Here is a 20,689-nt window from a genome sequence, read left to right as displayed (position 1 = left end):
GGACTATTTTCTGGGTAGTGGATATCACAAAGTTAACTAGAGAGTAGTGATCTCTTTGGATAGCTCAGTAGACTAAGTTGGCAAAAATACATTAAATATCTGCTATCTGCTAAATCCTGTAAATGATTACATTACTTGAATTCATGGACAAGAATAATTCTGTTCTCTTCATAGAGATAAAGGTGTGTTCAATGAAAGAGAATTGGCCGGAAGTGGTGGCTCACGCCTGTAATCCCAGCACTTTGGGAGGCCGAGGTGGGCGAATCATGAGGTCAAGAGATCCAGACCATCCTGGCCAAAACGGTGAAACCCCGTCTCTACTAAAAATATAAAAATTAGCCGGGCATGGTGGCGGGCGCCTATAGTCCCAGCTACTCAGGAGGCTGAGACAAGAGAATGACGTGAACCCAGGAGGCGGAGCTGGCAGTGAGCCGAAATCGGGTCACTGCACTCCAGCCCGGGCGAAAGAGTGAGACTCTGTCTCAAAAAAAAAAAAAAAAAAAAAAAGAAAAAAAAAGAAAGAAAGAAAGAAAATAAATAACAGATTTTAGAAGGTAAAGTAACAGAATTTAGAAGGTAAAGTACACCATTTATTACTCTCTTTTTTTTAGCCTTTTATTAGATTGATACTCTAGGTTTAAAGTCCAAGAACTGACCTAAAACTAACTTAGGAAAAAAGAGGTTCATTATAAGGATACTACTTTTCAATAAATTCAAGGACAGTAATATGCTGGCACTTGGTAATCAAAGACTATTTCTTCTATCTGTTTCCTTTGTTCATCAGCATTGGATACTTCACTACTACATAATGCTTTTTTTTTTTTTTTCATTTTATTTTTGCTCAGTTTTCTTTGGATTTACCCTGTTGTTAAAACAAAACAAACAAACAAACAAAAAACTTGAACTGAATACGTACATAGTATTATTATTTGACCTCTGTTCTCTCTGTAAAATTCTCACTTATTCTAAGGAACCATTTCCATCTGGGTGGTTCTTGCTTATATGAATACCCCTCCCAGGCCTGGTTCTATCTACTGTGGAGATTGTGGTGGCAGACAGAAGTTCAAACATAATGCATGTTATTTATGTTGTTTCTTCTAATGAATGCATATGAATTGTCTACCTCTGATTTCAATGCTACATGTCTTTATAAAATTTGTTAAATATTTAACAAGATCATCCTAAAATCCTAATTTTAGTATTCTTTAATGTCATGTATTAATAATACTTTAAAATTTCAAGCTTCATGGAACACAATTTATTTGAGAGGTAATCATACACATAATATTTAAGAAATCATTCTTTTCACCTTTAATCCTAGATTATCTGACAATCTCATTTATGGTAGCAGAAGGAGAAATAAATATATTAAAATAAGTTGCTAGTCTCTATAGGACAAGAAAAAATGTCAATTCTGATAAGTTATTTAAACCACACCATTTCTTTTAAATTTCCAGAAACCTATGAAAGCCTTTATCAAGAGAGTTTATTTTCTTTCATTCTCAATACTATAATTTATTTATTATTAATGTTAAAACAAATAGTACAGGGTATGGTAATGACATAGTCACACAGTACCAAATGACTTTATGTAAAATATTTTCTATCCCATCTTCCCTCACTTCCATGCTTAGTATCCTGAGATACAGTTTTTCACCTTCTGATTATCAATTTAATTCTAAATAATATACTTGTTTCTTTTTATTTCTTCAGTTCTTACTATATGTATATATATAATATTTAATTAACAAGCAAATGTGTAAGATGAGGAATTTAATTTTCATTTCTCTCTTCCTCTTGGTTTTGTTTGATGTGTTATTTTTTGTTTTTTATGTTGCTTATACAGCAATTCATTGTAAATAAATTCTGTTGCTCATTTCAATAACTATATATTATAGAAAGAATATTTTATGCTACATTACTAATTAACAAAGCTAAAGCTGCTTATGTGTAGGTAACTTCGCAAATCTATAGAAATAAATAGGTGAAGGTGATCAGCCAACATATCCTCAAATATTATGGTTTGCTTACATTTAGCATTCCAAAAGAAAAGCTAAGATTCAATTTTATTTTAATTTCTAGATAAGAAATTACTTATTTTATAATAGCAAAATTGTTTAGGAAACATTGGTATATTTTCTGACTATGAGAATGGAACTGCAGAAAGTCCTCAGATTTGAAATGCTTTCACAGGATCCTAACAGAGCCTCGGTTTTGGAAAAATTATTGCAGGTTTAATTATATGAACCAGGAGTGATACAGCTTAACCATAAGTTGACTTTGGCTGATGCAGTCAGATTCCTCAGAGAAATGACTAGAAAGAGCTTGTCAACTCTTAACTCCTATGTTCAGACATACATATTTCAAAGAACTTCAGATTTTTTATTCCATTTAGGGAATAATACAGGTATTGCATACCAAGCAAATTGATTATTGTAAAAGTGCGTGTGTGTGTGTGTGTGTGTGTGTGTGTGAGGGAGAGAGATAAAGAGAGAGAGGCAGTGTGGGAGGAAAAGCTCAGTGAGAGTTGTGTGAGAGGAGCAATATTCTTCTGGATTTAACTGAGTAATTTTGATATTGATTTGATATTTTCATGGTTCTGATTCCACATTTAAAGGAGAGAATAGAGTATTAGTAAGTTGCTACTACCAACAACTTTTTATTTTCAGGAAAATATTGATGACATTTATACTGCTTAGGACCTATTAGTGATAATGAACTCAAGAGAAAGCTCTACAATGTCTATGACGTTTGAATTATTGGTCAATAATTATCCTTATTATACTTTCAGCATAAAATTAAGTATTATAATGTTTTAATATCATTGCTCTTTTTTAGCATGCCATCACTATACATTTTTTCTGAGAACTGAAACTACTGACTTTTTGTAAAAGTACATGACATATTTCAATGTTCTGTCATTTCAGAAGAAATAATGTGAGAACATTGCAGTAATTTTTTAGAATGTAAAGTTGTCAGATATTGAGATATACTGAGTGTTTGGGAACCAGTAGTTTAAGTTTCACAGCCCTCAGCCAAAATATGTAATGGAATTTCCCTTTAGAATTACCCTTTAGAATTATTTCCATTTAGAATTACTACTGGCATATTTGGGATGGGGGCTGCAAAACTTAAAGTAGTGTTTCACAAACTGTGTTCTAAAGGTATTATTTGAAAAAGAGGTTAATGGGTGTTTCTTGCAAGTGAGCAAATAATATCCTTTCCTTAGAGAGTCAGTATGCAGATTAGCATAATTAAGTCTGAAAAGATTTGCGGTACAGTTAATTGGTTTTCAAAACTGTATTTAATATCGTATTTCCCAAGTTTATCTGTGTTGATAAACTTTTTATTATTTTTCAACATACCTATTATTGTACTTTTAGCATACTATTATGATCACAGTGGTCAGTAACCTCATATCACTTACCACCTGTTTTTGTAATGTTTTATTGCAACAGAGCCGTGCCCACTTGGGCTTTTGTGCTATAGTGGCAGAGTTGACAGTAGCTGCAACATAGACCATATGGTTGGCAAAGCCTAAAGATAGTTATTATCTGGTCTCTTACAGAAAAATGTTTGCCAGTCCTGATAGCACAACAGACTAGTACTGGACATCAAATTGGGAAACACTGAATTAAATAAATACGTTATAATTTTAAACATTATTTCTTATAGACCATTGCAAATTATGTACATACCTGCATAATATAAAATCAATTTTAATTATATGAAATTTGCAATAATGTGACTTTTATTTTTATGAAATTATTTACTTTAAGTATTTATATTTTAATATAATTAATGTATATGAAACTAAAAAATGATTTAGCAAGGAAACGAATACAAGTATTCTTACAAAATTCTGTCTAAGGAGAAAGAGAAAACATTACTTCATAACTATTTTGATTAGCTTGCTATTTCTTTTGTGAAATCCTCTAGAGACGATTAAAAATGCATATCATTCTTCCTTGCTTTCCTTTTAGGAGGTAGTTACTGAATATAAATGTCTATGTGCATAAATTACTGTGTCTTACCATTTTGACTTTGATACCTTTGCTTCCTCTTACACATTCAAAATTAACTAGCAAAAGGTATTAGATTATAAATGCTGAAACTTGAGTTTACTGTCTCAGATGTTGTATAGATTTCCAAACTAAAACATCTGTCTCAACTCTTCATGAAATATTAGTAATACAGCTAAATTTTTTTTTTTTTCAGGAAGAACTGAACCCCATTGTTGTTACGCCACCAATCCAAGCTGTAGATCAGGACCGGAATATTCAACCGCCATCAGATAGGCCAGGAATCCTCTATTCTATCCTTGTTGGTTCGTATCTGCTAACATTTTACACTATCAGTTACTATTCTAGAATCTTATAGAAACACATTCTCTCAATTCCAAGGAAATATTTTAAATAACATTTTTTATTATTATTTGACATGATGGTTACTTTTGTGTATAAACAAATTTTAAAATAATAATTCCAGATATTTCCTTCCTCAATTAGCTGGACTGAAATGTGTAGAATGATAAATAAATAACTTTTATGAAAAAGCCAAACAATTCAAAGTATTAGAATATTAACCTGCATATTGGTATTTTTCTACATATCAGCTTACCATAGAAAGCATTCTCTAGCACCAGCTTTTAATATAAAATGAAAACATTCCACTTGTATTTTATCTTTGGGTGGATGCTATACATAATTCTGATAATATGTGACTGAATTTAAAAAGAGCTATTTTGGAGCCATTTATAAAAAAAGGACAAGAGAACATAATTACCCAAGGGAATATGATACATGAACCTTTGGCAAATATTTTTCTTGAAAAATTCCACAGAAGCTGTTCTAATCCATCCCTATGCATGTACTACTGATTGTACCAAAAGCAAAAATGATGAGAAATTGATTATACTGCTCTTCTCAGATTGCTTTTGCTAAAATATGGGTGTTGCTGACTTGCGTAGCCTCTAGACAGACAGAAGCATGTGAGACAGGCTATATATCTTTTAAGGAAGAAGGGGCCTCTTTTGAAGTGTGCTTGAAAAATAACTTTAATGCAGTTTAGCATTAGCCCTCAACCCCTTTCTGTTCTCTTACTTGAAGTCTATGTGCATACACACATACACAACAACCAACAGATATTAGATTTGCAAATTTTATACTGTATCCTACTTACAAATGCTGTCTGTAAAGAAAATTATAGTAACTCTGTTTCAAGCCTTTGGTCTTCATAAGGACATAAATATCATAAGCAGAGCTCATATTATTATATTGTAAAAAGCTTTCATAAACATAAAACTATTTTAAGTCCATAGAGATTTTGGTATAGATAATAGGAAATAAGCATCATTTATTTCATTAACTGAAGGCTTGACTATATGTCAATCACTGTACTAGATGCCAAAGACACAAATATGAGAGATGAATGTTCTAGGTTAGGTAGTCACGGAGTCTGTGGCTAAAAAAAAAAATTAATAAAAAATTAAAAGATAGATTAAAATATAATATTTACGGTGCTCTAAATAAAGTTTGAACCACATGTAGGCTCATGGGAGGAAAGCATTAAGCATTTTATGAGAATTGCTTAGAAAGAGTCATTTTAGCAGAAAGACAGGAGTTTCTAGGTGGAAAGAGAGAGAAAAATATCTATATAGATAATGCAGCATGTGCAAAAGCTAAAGGATGAAAGTTTAGAATAGACTTGGAGAATTATGATACTCAGAGCCAGTTAGATGCATTAGTGTTCAAGTTTATTTCACTTTTAAAAGTTATTTGCATTCTTTTTCTCAACAAATGATCACCTACACTTTGAAGCAAGCCATATCACTGACTTTGTGGAGCCGGTTTTCTGGCAGTAGAGATAGGCAATAAACAATTACTATAATAAATAAGTGTTTATTATCAAAGGTAGAAAAGTATGAATGCTATGGGGAAAATCGATCATATGAATGGGATTGGAAGAGCAGAGAAGGACTGTAGTACAAGTTGCAGTATTAAGTAGTATCATCAGTACTTGCGTCATCAAAAGCTAAGCTATTCGCAAAAGCTTACGGAGGCTGAGGAAGTTATTCAGGCTGACATCACTCTGATGTGATGTCATCACTGGGAAGAGTTTCTAGGCAGAGATCAAAACTGAAGCTTGCCAGGTGGTATCAGAAACAACAAGGGGGCCGTATTGGAAAGAAGTGAGTGAGGTAAAAGTAGAAAGGTGACAGATAAGAAGAAAGCAGAAACTAGAGAGACTTGTATGTTATTTATCTACTTTGCATTTTTCTCTGAGTGAAATGAGGAGTCAATGAAAAAACTTTTAACAGAAAAGTGACACAGTGATGGAAAGTTTCATCAGCCTACAACTGTAGGATAATGAATTGTCCCAAACAATGGATATAAACTCTTACAATTATTTGCTCTCATAGCTAAGGTAAATGAATAATATCCCTTTACACTATTTACATTTTTAGAAGGAAGTGAATTGTAGGAGTTGAGAGTGTAGCCTCTGGAAATTGTACCGTCCATGTTAAAAATCATGACTTTAACTCACACTAGACCTATAGTTTTAGTTGAGTTATTTAGCCCCTCTTTACCTGAAATTAGTCCTTCTTTTTTCTTCTTTTGAGACAGTGTCTTACTCTGTCACCCAGACTGGAGTGCAGTGGCACAATCATAGCTCACTGAAGCTTCGACCTCCTGGGCTCAAGCGATCCTCCTGCCTTAGCCTCCCAAAGTGCTAGGATTACAGGCGTGGGTCACTACCTGACCAGATTATTCTTCTTTAATATAGATTTAACAAAAATAGATCTTTGTACAAAAGGGTTGTGAGAATTTGATCCAATACATTGTAATTGTACATAATAATGCCTGGAAAAAAACGTAATGCTCAATACATTTTAGTTGACATTGTAATTACCATTAGGAAGGAAAATAAGACATGTTACCTAAGTCACATCAGTCTGGTACAAATGGAAACACAAAAACAAAAACCAGACACAACACAACACACACACACACACAGAAGAGAATGTCCATAACTCTGACTTCATGTACTTTGTCAAAACTCTTAATTTTCCTTAAATCCATCCAAATATTTCTGAATATATGTGTTTCTCCAAGCTCATGTTAAGTTACCACATGGAGGGCTCCTCTCCTGCTTACATTTGTTATAGACAGTCTCTTGTTTACTATATATGAGGATATGGATGCTGATGTCTATGACAAGATCATCCAAGGACTGTTGTCAGCCTATTTCAATGGTCCTACTGTCATGATCATCAATGGCAGAATTATTGACTAGCCAAAAGTCTTTAAAGGAAAAGCTAGAGAATGATGTTCATAGGGAGTTTATAAAGGTTTAACATATTTCTGGGAATCTAAAAAGACAAGAGCAAACTATATATACTCAGGAAACACTTGGAAAGGCCCTAAGCTGTCATCTCTGGCTGACCTTGAAACTCTGCAAATGTGGTAAGTAAAGGTCAAGATGGAACAACTCCATAAAGCAGCTAGACCTAAAAGATGTATCTATAAAACACTCTACCCCCAACAGCAGAATAAGTCTTCTTCTCAAGTGCGCCTAGAGTGTTCTTCAGTATAGATCATGTTAGGTCATAAAACCAATATCATTAAATTGAAAATGATTAAAATAATACACACTCTATTCTCTGACAAAAATGGAATGAAATTAGAAATTAATAATGAAGGAAACTTTGGAAATTCACAAATGTGTGGTAATTATGCAATATTCTTAAATAATCAGTGACTCAAGGAAGAAATTTTAAAAAATCAGACAAATAAAATACATTATAACTTGTATTTTAATCTCTAATCAACAATGTAATCTTTATCACAAAGACATTGGAAAAGGTTAAGCAAACTAAAGAAGAGCAAAAGAGAGGTCAGCTGTGGTGGCTCATGCCTATAGTTCCAATATTTGGGGGGCTGAGGTAGGTGGATTGCTTGAGCTCTGGAATTTGAGACCAGTCTGGGTAATATAGAGAAACCCCATCCCTACCAAAATACAAAAATTAGTCCAGTGGTGTGCACCTGTGGCCTCAGCTACTGAGGAGGCTATGGTGTGAGAATCACTGGGTCCAGGAAGTCAAGGCTGCAGTGAGCCATGATCACACCATTTCACTCCAGCCTGGCTGATGGAGGACGTTGGAGGTGACTCTGAAAAAAAAAAAAAAAAAAAAAAAAAAAAAAAAAAAAAAAAAAAAAAACTAAACAATACAATAGAAATAATAGAGACTTCAGTGGAAAATAATAAAAGAGGGATTAGGAAAACAGTAGAGATAAGAAATGAAGCCAAAATCAATTCTTTGAAATCATAAACATAATTGACAAATCTCTAGCTAGATTGACCAGGAATAAAAGAAGTAAGATGCAATTTACTAACTTGGAATGAAAGAGAGGACCTTCTATTTAGCTTACAGGAATAAAAAATGTTATAAGGGAATATTATATACAATGTATGCCAACTAGACAAACTAGATGCAATGGACAAATTCCTGGAGGCAAACTATTCAAATTGACGTGAGAAAAAAAAAAAAATCGGGGCGGACTGATAAGTAAATAGACTGACTTAGTAATCAAAAAGATCTTCCCAACAAGGAGAATTCTACATCAGACAGATGCTTTACTGGTAAATTCTACCATTAGAGAATATTTAATACCCCTTCTCTGTTAGTCTGTTCTTGCACCACTATAAAGAACTACCTGTTACTGGGTAATTTATAAAGAAAAATAGGTTTAAGTGGCCTCAGGAAACTTTCAATCATGGCCGAAGGTGAAGGGGAAGTTGGCGCATCTTACATAGCCAGAGCAGGAGAGAGAAAGGATGGTGCTACACACTTTTAAACAAACAGATCTTGTGAGAATTCACTCACTGTCACCACTGTTACCAGAACAGCAAGGGAGAAATGTTCCCACATGATTCAATCACCTCCTACTAGGTCCCTCCTCCTACATTGGAGATTACAATTTAACGTGAGATTTTGGTGGGGAAACAAATCCAAGCTATATCATGAAACCACTGGCCCCTCTGAAATCTTATGTCCTTTTCACATTGCAAAATACAATAATCCTTTCTCAACAGTCCCCCAAGTCTTAACTGATTTCAGAATTAACTCAGAAGTCCACAGTCCAAAGTCTCATCTGAGACAAGGCAAGTCCCTTCTGCCTATGAGACTGAAAAAACTTACAAGATATAATGGGGATACAGGCATTGGGTGAATACATCCATTCCAAAAAGGGAGAAATCAGCCAAAGCAAAGGTGCCACAGTTCCCATGGAAATCCAAAACCCAAGAGAGCAGTCATTAAATCTTAAATCTCCAAAATAATCTCCTTTGACTTCATGTCTCATATCCAGGCCACACTGATGCAAGGGGTGGGCTCCCAAGGCCTTGCACATTAATACCTCTCTGACTTTGCACAATACAGCCCTGTTGTCTGCTTTCATGGGCTGGTGTTTAGTGCTTGTGGCTTTTCCAGGTGAAAAGTGCAAGCTATCAGTGAATCTACCATTCTGGGGTCTGGAGAATAGTTGCCTTCTTCTCATAGCTCCACTAGGCAGTGCCCCAGTGGGAACTCTGTGTGGGGGCTCCCACCTCACATTTCCCTTCCATGGTGCCCTGGTAGAGGTCTTCCATGAGGACTCCACCCCTGTGGAAGACTTCTGCCTGGACATCCAGACATTGCCATGCATCCTTTGAAATGTAAGTGGAGGCTTCCAAGCCTCAACTCTTGTCCTCTGTGTATCCACAGGTTTAACATCACATGGAAACTGCCAAGGCTTATGGCTTGCATGCTCTGAAGCAGAGGCCTGAGATATAACTGGGGACCATGTAGGCATGGCTAGAGATGGAATGGCTGGATGCAGGGAGTAGTGTCCTGAGGTTGCATAGGGCAGTGCAGCCATGGGCCTGGCCCACAAAACCATCCTTTCCTCCTAAGCCTCAAGGCCTGTGATGGAAGAGGCTGCCATGAAGGTCTCTGAAAGAAAAGCATAATCTGTGGACCCCTTAATCATATATGTAGATGAAATTTCTGCTTCTACTTATGTTATCAAGTCTTACCATTTTTAATGTAAATGTTAATAGCTATCAAGCACTGTTTCAGCACTGTCATTAATAATGATATCATATAATATGTATTTCTAATAATATAAGAAAGTTTGCTGACTTTAGCTTGTAACAGTAGCTTGTAGTATTAGGTACTTTTATATGAGCACCTAATGTGTGAAAAGTAATATGTATTAAATATCATATATATGATGTATATGATACATACCAAACTATAAATATTATAATATTGTTAACAGTATTTTTCTTATTTTTCAAAATATGATTATAATAATATTATTAATATTCTGGCAACTAAAATGTTGGTGCCACACATTAAGAATGGAGATACCAGAGCCAGAAACCTTGGTTTAAATTTTTTTATAAACCTTCATTAACTCTGGTAGATATTATCAAGTATTAGCACTTTCATAGCCAGGTATACAGTATACTCATATTGGAAATATGAAGAGAAAGACACATTTTTTATCCATTCCTCAGTGCATATATTACATTGAGAAGGGATGAAAATGTTCCTGGGCCTTATATTTCTTCTATTGTGTATTTCATATTTCACAGTTATCAGAAAGAGTCCATATTTTTTCTTTGTATCTTTTCTTGCTTTCTTATTTTTTGTTTATATTTTCTTTTGTTTCATCATCCTTGTGCTACACAACCGAGTTCTTTTAACTGAGCACTTATAGCTGAGCACATGTGGTTTTTCAAACATTATATAACCTTAAATATACCCCTGAGGTGCATTTTCCTCATGCCTTACCATTCTCCAGAATGCTGCTTCTAATTTTACTGTACTTCTACATTTTGGAAATTATTTTTTAAAGAAAATATTCTTTATAGAATTTATTTAAAATAGTCTGTTTAATCGCATGTGCACGTAACTTTTAAGAAGGCAAAAGTGAAAGCTACCAAACTTCTGAAGGCCTGATCCCAGAACTGAATCAGTAGAAATAATACACCATCATATATTGGTCAAAGCAAGAACAATTCCTGCCCAGATTTAAGGTGAAAGGAATAAAAGAGTATTTTACTTGTTAGGAAACAAAAACTGTTTTCCATCTTAGATCTAGTTCAAGTAATTCAAGGAGATGAGAAGGTTCATAAAGTGAAGCTCTGAACTTAAAGATGTAAGTTTAGGCAAGATTGTGTGTGGATATTAGTGTATTATTCCATTTTTCATGCTGCTGATAAAGATATACCCGAGACTACGCAATTTACAAAAGAAAGAAGTTTAACAGACTTACAGTTACACGTGGCTGGGAAGGCCTCACCATCATGGCAGAAGGTTAATGGCATGTCTCACATGGCAAAACAAGAAAAGAGAGCTTGTGAATGGAAACTCCCCTTTTTAATACCATCACATCTTGTGAGATCTACTCACTTTCACGAGAAGAGTACGGGAAAGACCCACCTTCATGATTCAATTACCTCCCACAAAGTTCCTTCCATGAGATGCGGGAACTGTGGGAGTTACAATTCAAGATGAGATTTCGATGGGGACACAGCCGAAACCATATCATTGTTAATGATAGCTACATTTTATAATGAATACATAATTTTTCTGATCCTTCATCCCATGAGTTAAAAAAATATTTTAGAGTACACACTCTTAATATTTAAGAATTATACATGTATTTTATTAGTCATTAAAGTTTCAATGTTCAGATATCACATACAAAATGATTAATTGTATTACATATAAGTCAATGTTATAAATGATTGTATTAATTACATCAAAATTGTCAGTCTGACTTTATTTATGGTCTGCCTGGATCGCCATGGTTTTGACCGTGGTCAGTAATAACGTGACTGATTTAGCTGTTTTAGCAGAGGAATGGAAGGTGATTTTTCCATCTCTGTTGGTGTTCACTTCTGCACACATCATTAATGTTACCTTTAATCTCAGGTTTATTTGCAGACATATTTCTCAGCTATTTCTTCATTTTTGGGGCTTTAGTTTGGTGTAAAATTAATACTGTAAAATACAGATCCCTTTACCTGGCCAAATGTAAACTAAAAGTCATTGCAATGTATTGAAAGCAAACAAACAAGAGAGAATGCTGCTTGTGATGCTTACTTTTATGTGTCAGCATGACTGGTTTAAGGCACATAGAAAGAGCTGGCAAAACATTATTTCTGGATCTAAGAGATTTTTTAAAAAAGACACTAATATTTGAATCAGAAGACTGAGTGAAGAAGATCTGCTCTCGCCAATATGGGCAAGCATCATCCAGTCCATTGAGGGCCTGAATAGAACAAAAAGACAGAGGAAGGGTGAGTTCTCTCTTCTTGAACTTGAACTTCCATCTTCTCCTGCCATCAAACATTAGAGTGCTTAGTTCTCAGGCTTTCAGATTCTGAGACTTATATCAGTGGCTCCCCTGGTTCTTAGGCCTCTGGACCTAGCAAAAAATGCACCACCAATTTTTCTTGTTCTCTAATTTTCACATGGTAGATGGTCTTAGCATTCATAACAAATGATATGGCTTGGCTGTGTCACCACCCAAGTCTCATTTTGAATTCCCACGTGTTGTGGGAGGGACAAGGTGGGAGGAAATTGAATAATGGGGGCAAGTCTTTCCTGTGCTGTTATTGTGATAGTGAATAAGTCTCACAAGATCTGATGATATTTTCAAAAAGAGGAGTTCCCCTGCACAAGGGCTCTGTCTCTTTGCCTGCTGCCATCCATGTAAGATGTGACTTACTCCTCCTTGCCTTCCACCATGATTGTGAGGCTTCCCCAGTCATGTAGAACTGTAAGTCCAGTTAAACCTTTTTCTTTTGTAAATTGCCCAGTCCCTGGTATGTCTTTATCAGCAGTGTGAAAATGAACTAATAGAGTAAATTGGTAACAGAAGTTGAGTGTTGCTGAAAATAGACCCAAAAATGTGGAAATGACTTTGGAACTGGGTAACAGGCAGAGATTGGAACAGTTCACAGGGCTCAGTAGAAGACAAGAAGATGTGGGAAAGTTTGGAGCTCTCTAGAGGCTTACTGAATGACTTTGACCAAAATGCTGATAATGATATTAATGATGAAATCCAGGCTGAGGTAGTCTCAGATGGAGATGAGGAACTTGTTGCTAACTGGAGCAAAGGTGACTCTTGCTTTGTTTTAGCAAAGAGACTGGCAGCATTTTGCCCCTGCCCTAGAGATTTATGGAACTTTGAACTTGAGAGAGATGATTGAGGGTATCTGGTGGAAGAAATTTCTAAGTAACAAAGCATTCAAGAGGTGACTTGGGTGCTGTTAAAGGCATTCAGTTTTATTAGGGAAATGGCATAAAAGTTCAAAAAATTTACAGCTTGATAATTTGATAGAAAAGAAAATCCCATTTTCTGAGGATAAATTCAAGCTGGCTGCAGAAATTTGCATAAGTAACCAGGAGCTGTATGTTAATCATGAAGATAATGGGACAAATGTCTCCAGGGTATGTCAGAGGTCTCATGACAGCCCCCTCCCCAACCACCAGCCTGGAGGCCTGGGGGAGAAAAGATGGTTTTGTGGGCTGTGCCCAGGATCCCTGTGTTGTGTGCAGCCTTGGAACTTGTTTTCCTGTGTCCCAACTGCTCCAGCTATGGCTGAAAGGGACCAACATAGAGCTGGGGCCCTGCCTTCAGAAGTTGCAAGCCACAAGCTTCAGTAGCTTCCACATAGTATTGAGCTTGTGAATGCAGAGAAGTCAAGAATTGAAGTTTGAGAAGCTCTACCTAGATTTCAGATGTGTGGAAATGCCTTGTACGTCAAGGCAGAAGTTTGCTTCAGTGGCAGGGCTATTGTGAAGAACCTCTGCTAGTGCAGTGCAGGAGGGAAACTTGGGGTCAGAGCCTCCACACAGAGTCCCTACTGGGGCATCACCTAGAGGAGCTGTGAGAAGATGGCCACAGTCCTACAGAACCCAGAATGGTAGATCCACCAACAGCTTGAACAGTACATCTGGAAAAACCACAGACACCCAACACCAGCCCATGAAAGCAGCCAGGAGGGGGCTACACTCTGCAAAACAACAGGGATGGAGTTGTCCAAGGCTATGGAAGCACACCACTTACATCAGTGTCACCTGGATGTGAGAAATGGAGTCAAAGGAGATCATTTCAGATCTTGAAGATTTGACTTATCTGCTGGATTTTGGACTTGGGGGCTGTAGTCCCTTTGTTTTGGCCAATTTTTCCCATGTGGAATGGCTGTATTTACCTGATGCCTGTATCCCCACTGTATCTAGAAAGTTACTAACCTGCTTTTGATTTTACAGATGCATAGGTAGAAGGAACTTGCCTTGTCTCCAGTGAGACTTTGGACTGTGGACTTTTGAGTTAATGCTGAAATGAGTTAACACTTTGGAGGACTATTGAGAAGGCATGATTTATTTTGAAGTGTGGGGACATGAAATTTGGGAGAGGGCAGGTGCAAAATGATATGGTTTGGCTATGTCCCAGCCAAATCTCACCTAGAGATAGGATCTCATTATGCTATGCAGGCTGGTCTCAAACTCCTGACACAGGTGATCCGCCCATCTCAGCCTCCCAAAGTGTGGAGATTATAGGCATGAGCTACTGTGCCTAGCCATAGATCTCATCTTGAATTCCCGCGTGTTGTGGGAGGGACCATGTGGGAGATAATTGAATAATGGGGGCAAGTCTTTCCCCTGCTATTCTCAGGACAGTGAATAGTCTCAAGAGGTCTGATGGTTTTAAAAAGAGGAGTTCCCCTGTAGAAGCTCTCTCTCTCTCTCTTTGCCTGCTGCCATCCATGTAAGAAGTGACTTGCTTCTCCTTGCCTCCCACCATGATTGTGAGGCTTCCCCAGCCACGTGGAACTGTAAGTTCCAATTAAATCTTTTGCTTTTGTAAATTGCACAGTCTTGGGTATGTCTTTTTGGCAGTGTGAAAATGGACTAATACAACAAATTCCCATAACCAATCAGCCAAATGATTGAGAGAATCTCTCTCTCTCTCTCTCTCTCTCTCTCTCTCTCTCTCTCTCTTTCTCACTGTCAGTACTAATATGTCCTTATAGCCTATTTGTTTTGTTTCCCTAAAGAAATCTGAATAATACACTGCTGGTTATCCCTTCACACTGTATACTTGCCACATCTCCCTCCAGATTCCTTGCTTGTCTCTAAAACATACAGAGACACACTGTCAGTCAGTATATAAAGCATTAGCTAAGTTTACTTTTGTATTATTTTATTTAAAGATAAATATAAAATTAAAGTCTGAATAGGAGTGGTAATAACATGGGTCTATGCCCCTAAAACATTAAAGATTAAGATCTGTGCATTTCACTATATGTAAATTGAATCAATCAATAAAGAAAAATATATTTATACTTTTTTTTCTCAATTTGATTTTAGGGGTTACCACAGTACACAATAGGAAAAATTTTGTCTAGATAATTGGACAATAAAAATAGCATTTTAGAAAGTTTCCTTCAGTGATTATAAGGGAATGGAATGCCAGAAGATATTAGTAGGCTATCACTGTGGTGCAAGTATGAAATAACAAAGTTCTGAGTAAGGTAAGAGATTAGGACTATGACAAAGAAACACATCAGAGAGACTTTCTAAGGTAAGAAAGAATCACTTGGAAAATGTATAGAGAATTGGCTAGTAAAAGTAACTTGGGGATTTGAAGCCACGTAGTCCGAAAAAATGGTGGTACTATTAGCAATAACATAGTTACTGAATTTTGTAATTATTGATATGTTTAAAAAATAGATATGAACATATCATGTACCATGAAGAGGTGACTTTCAAACTTTAAAGGCTACAAGAATTCAGTGAGATTATTCAAAGTGCATTCTCTTGACCTCCCTTTTCAGAGCTTCTGATTCAGAAGATCTGGGACAAGATCTTGGTCTTTCTAGTGTGGGTATACCTGAACTATACTCTCAGAAGCATTGTCATAAATATGCATAGGAAAAGCAACCCAATAAAATCTTTGGTAAAATTTTTTGAAGTTGAGATATTGGCTACTAATATAAGAATTTTAGTTCTCCTTAATAATATGTAAAATTTTATTTGAATTAGTTTGGTGGCCATTACACAGTTATTAAAACACTTTGGATAAGAAAATGAAGTTTGTTATTTATAACAAACAGCTGAAAATAAGTTTTGCAAAGGAGATAGATTTAGAACTGAAGATTTTGGAAGATGTAAAAGCAGGACAAAGGTAGTTTACTTTTTGCATTTATAATTATCAAAGAATGCACTAAGAAAATGTAGCTGAAAAGAAAAAGTGGTAAAGTTAAAATTAATGGAAGAAAATAATGAAAATTAGAGGTAATAGTTCTAATATACATTTGAAACTAGGGATAACTTGATACAAAAACAAATGTGTTATTAGGGCATAGATGAAAATAGTGGTTAAAATTATCAATGAAATTCTAGTTACATAAAAGGGGTAGCAGATGAATTTAATGTCAGAGGAATGGAATATTAATATAATTAGTCCCAAGATCAAATAAAGGAATAACTAAAAAAATAAAACCCAGAGCTTTGGAGATGGTTCAGAAGCAGCTATATTTTTAGATGAATCAAGTTTTGCTAAATAGAGTTGATATTACATTTTCTAAGTGGGATAAATAAGGGATTCTGTAGGGTCCTTGAACTTAGACAGGTGTTTCTATTCTTGTACAATGTTTTTACATTTCTATACCTTGGCTTCTGCAGGGTATTCAGCATTCATGGGTCATTAAAAGGTTTTCCCCAAAAAATTACCTGGAAAAAAGTTACATGTTATAATTGTTTTTGTTCTACCAAAGGAAATTGTGGGTGTTTTCATAAGCAGTATTTTATTGAAACTGACCATAATTTCTACATATCTATAATGTGGAAATTTGAGGAATTATCACAAATCTTCATGGCACCTAGAAGACAGTGTTCTCTTTTATTTTTGTGTTAATCAGGTTACTAATTTTATATGTAAAGATATACATTTTCAGTGGGGAAGTGAAAATTTTGATACTGTATTTTTTGAGGTAGTGCTCCTTTGAAGTATATTAGATGCACATTTTCAAATATATCAAGTATTTAAAACAAATGTTTTCCTGAATGGGACTTTTTGGGTAAAAATTACAGAGGTGAACTTAAGTTCATCTTGGCGGTAAAGGAAATTCATTGAAAGGACTTTGATTTCTTCCAGAATTCAAGGAACTGTCAAAAATGATAACATTTTAAGAAGCAGAAACAGGAATTTCAAGATGAGGGATTAGAGGGCCTTTCCTCTAGACACCCATTATTTTCATGGTACAGATTATACATCCATCTTCTGATTCTTTTCTCTAAATAAAAATTGTTGAAAGATGAAGTGATAATTATATAGTTTAGGTCAGGCATCCACACTTCCTTCCATTTACTGTATGTATGGAATCAGAAGTTCTATGCTAATAAATGATGGGCAAATACAGCTTTGAGAAAAAACTGTTAAGGTATAAACACTTTAAAAATAATACGAAGCAAAAGGCAATTAAAAGAAGGAAAAGTTAATCTTTACAATCAACATTGCAGAACAATTGAACAGCCATATGTAAACAAATAAACTGCAATCCATACCTCACACTATGTGCAAAAACCAACTTGAAAGACTTTCTATACATAATGTAAGAGCTAAAACTATAAAACATCTAAAAGATAATATTGGTAAAATTTTTTATGCATTTGGGGTTGGCAACAATTTCTTTTTTTGTTTGTTTGTTTGAAGATGGAGTTTTGCTCTTGTTGCCCAGACTGGAGTGCAACGGTGCAATTTCGGCTCACCACAACCTCTACCTCTCAGGTTCAAGCAATTCTCCTGCCTCAGCCTCCAAAGTACCTATGATTAGAGGCATGTGCCACCACGCTTGGCTAATTCTGTATTTTTAGTAGACACGGGATTTCTCCATGTTGGTCAGGCTAGTTTCGAACTCCTGACCTCAGGTGATCCCCCGACCTTGGCCTCCCAAAGTGCTGGGATTACAGGTGTGAGTCACTGCACCCGACTGGCAACAATTTATTAAATATAACAAATGCGAATCTATAAAAGAACAAATTTAAAATTTGACTTCATCGAAGTAAAAATGCATTTGGTCTTCAAAAAACACTGATGATAGACTGAAAAAGCAACTGACAGAAAAGGAGAATATATTTGCAAAATGTATCCAACAAGTGACTTGTTTGGGGAATATGTGAAAACACAATTTAATAAAAATGAGACAATTATAAAATGACAAAAATGTTTAACAAATTATTACAGATTTACAAAAAAATTAGAATGTGAAAAGTTGCTCAATATCATTAGCTAACTGGGAAATGCAAACTAATACCTCAATGAATATCACTACATACACACCAGAATGGCCAAAATTTTAAAAAGACTGACAATATCAAGTGTTGGTGAAAATGTGGGGAATCTGAAATGCCCATACATTGCTGGTAAGAATGTAAAATGGTATACGCACATTGGAAAAATAGTTTGGCAATTTCTTTATAAGTTAAACATTACTGAACAATGAAAATATGATATTATTGATACATAGCAACTTGGATGAATCTCTAATGCTTTATACTGAGTTGAAAGAAGCCAATCTCCAAATCTTTATACTATACAATTCCATCTAAATATCATTCTCATAAAAATGAGAGTATGGTGGTGGTGAATAAATCAGTGGTTGCAAAGGATTAAACTTTGGGGTTGGAATACACAAAGTAGTTATTTCATCATAAAACCATTCTATATCCTGATTGTGGTATTGACCACACAAACGTATACATAACTGAAAATTAAGAGACTTGCTACCTGCCCAAAAATTCTTTTTTTTTTTTCTTTTGAGACAGAGTCTGGCTCTGTGCAATGGCATGACTTCAGCTCACCACAACATCTGCCTCCTGGGTTCAAGTGATTCTCCTGCCTCAGCCTCCCAAGGAGCTGGGACTACAGGCACGCACCACCGCACCCAACTAATTTTTGTATTTTTAGTAGAAACGAGTTTCCACCATTTTGGCCAGCATGGTTTCAATCGCTTGACCTCGTGATCCACCCACCTTGGCCTCCCAAAGTGCTGGGATTACAGGCGTGAGCCACTGCACCTGGCCCCAAAATTCTTAATACAACATTTAGACGTACACATATCACATAGCCTAGCGATTACACTCTTAGATATTTACTCAAGATAAATGAAAGCAGAGATTCATTCAGGGATGTATACAAGAAAGTTCATAGCAGCTTTATTTGTGACTGGAGGCAACTCAAGTGTTCATCAACATGTGAATAGATAAATGAATTGTAGTATATCCATACAACAGAATAACACCTAGGCAATAGAAATAAATAAACTATCGATAAACAAAACAACATGGAATTCACAATCATTATGCTAATCGAAAGAAGCCAGACACACACCTAAGAAAAGAATATATACTGTAAGGCCGGGCAGGGTGGCTCATGCCTGTAATCCCACCCCGTTGGGAGGCTGAGGCCAGTGGATCACCTGAGGGCAGGAGTTTGAGACCAGCCTGGCCAACACGGTGAAACCCCATCTCTACTAAAAATACAAAAATTAGCTGGGCGTGGTGGCAGGCACCTGAAATCTCAGCTACTCAGGAGGTTGAGGCAAGAGAATTGCTTGAATTCAGGAGGCAGAAGCTGCAGTGAGCCAAGACAGCACCATTGCACTCCAGACTAGGAGAAAGAGCAAAACTCTGCTTCAAAAAGAAAAAAAAGAAAAAAAAAAAAAAGAATACATACTGTATAAATGATTCCATTCCTATTTTGCTGACAGAAAGTGATCAGTGTTTGCATAGAGTGAGAGATATGAATGGGGAAAGGAAACGTTGTCATAAGGAAATTTCTGGCAATTATGGATAGGATTACTGTCTTAATCATGGTGATATTATCTTGATAACACATGTGTAATAAAAATTCAACATTTTAAATATATGAAGATAATCGTGTAGCATTTTCATCTTTATCCTACAGAAAACTCGAATTCATGTAAATTCACATGTTGGGATTGATATTTCTCCTAAGTCTCTCTTTTTTTTTTCTTGAGTCAGAGTCTTGTTCTGTTGCCCAGGCTGGAGAGAAGTGGTGGGATCTTGGCTCATTGCAAGCTCCGCCTCTGGGTTCACACCATTCTCCTGCCTCAGCCTCCCAAGTAGCTGGGACTACAGGTGCCCTCCACCATGCCCGGCTAATTTTTTTTTGTATTTTTAGTAGAGACTGGGTTTCACCGTGTTGGCCAGGATGGTCTTGATCTCCTGACCTCATGATACCCCTGCCTCAGGCTCCCAAAGTGCTGGGTTTACAGGCATGAGCCAATGCGCCCGGCCCTAAGTCTCTTTTAATCTACAGTGGTTCTCTTTCCATTTATTTTTAAATTGTTTTCTGTGATTCATTTATTGAGAAGTCAAGTTGTTTATATTATGGAGTTTCTCATCATCTTGATTGTACTTTCCTTGGTTTAACTGTACGTGTTGCTCTGTCCCATATGTTTCCTATAAATTTTGACACTTAATCAAATAACATTTTTTGTTTGTTTCTTCGTTGGGTTTTCTCAAAACTGTTTCATAGATGGTATAATAGTCTGCTTGGGCTACCATTAAAAAACACCCTAGACTTAGTAGCTTAAGCAA

General features: G+C 35.9%; 1 protein-coding gene across 1 annotated transcript in view; it reads left to right on the top strand.

Annotated features, from left to right (window-relative positions):
- The window catches only part of PCDH15 (protocadherin related 15), a 591,153-nt gene that overhangs the window by 155,735 nt on the left and 414,729 nt on the right, over window positions 1-20,689 (top strand). Inside the window, exon 7 of the mRNA XM_017861934.1 lies at window positions 4,219-4,327. Within this exon, the coding sequence (XP_017717423.1) occupies window positions 4,219-4,327 (109 nt within the window). The remainder of the gene's footprint in view (window positions 1-4,218; window positions 4,328-20,689) is intronic.

Source organism: Rhinopithecus bieti, unplaced genomic scaffold (genome assembly GCF_001698545.2).
Source record: "Rhinopithecus bieti isolate Rb0 unplaced genomic scaffold, ASM169854v2 scaffold_61957, whole genome shotgun sequence".
Classification (NCBI taxonomy): Eukaryota; Metazoa; Chordata; class Mammalia; order Primates; family Cercopithecidae; genus Rhinopithecus; species Rhinopithecus bieti.
Note: the sequence above shows the minus strand (reverse complement) of the source record. Positions and strands in the feature narration are given on the sequence as shown.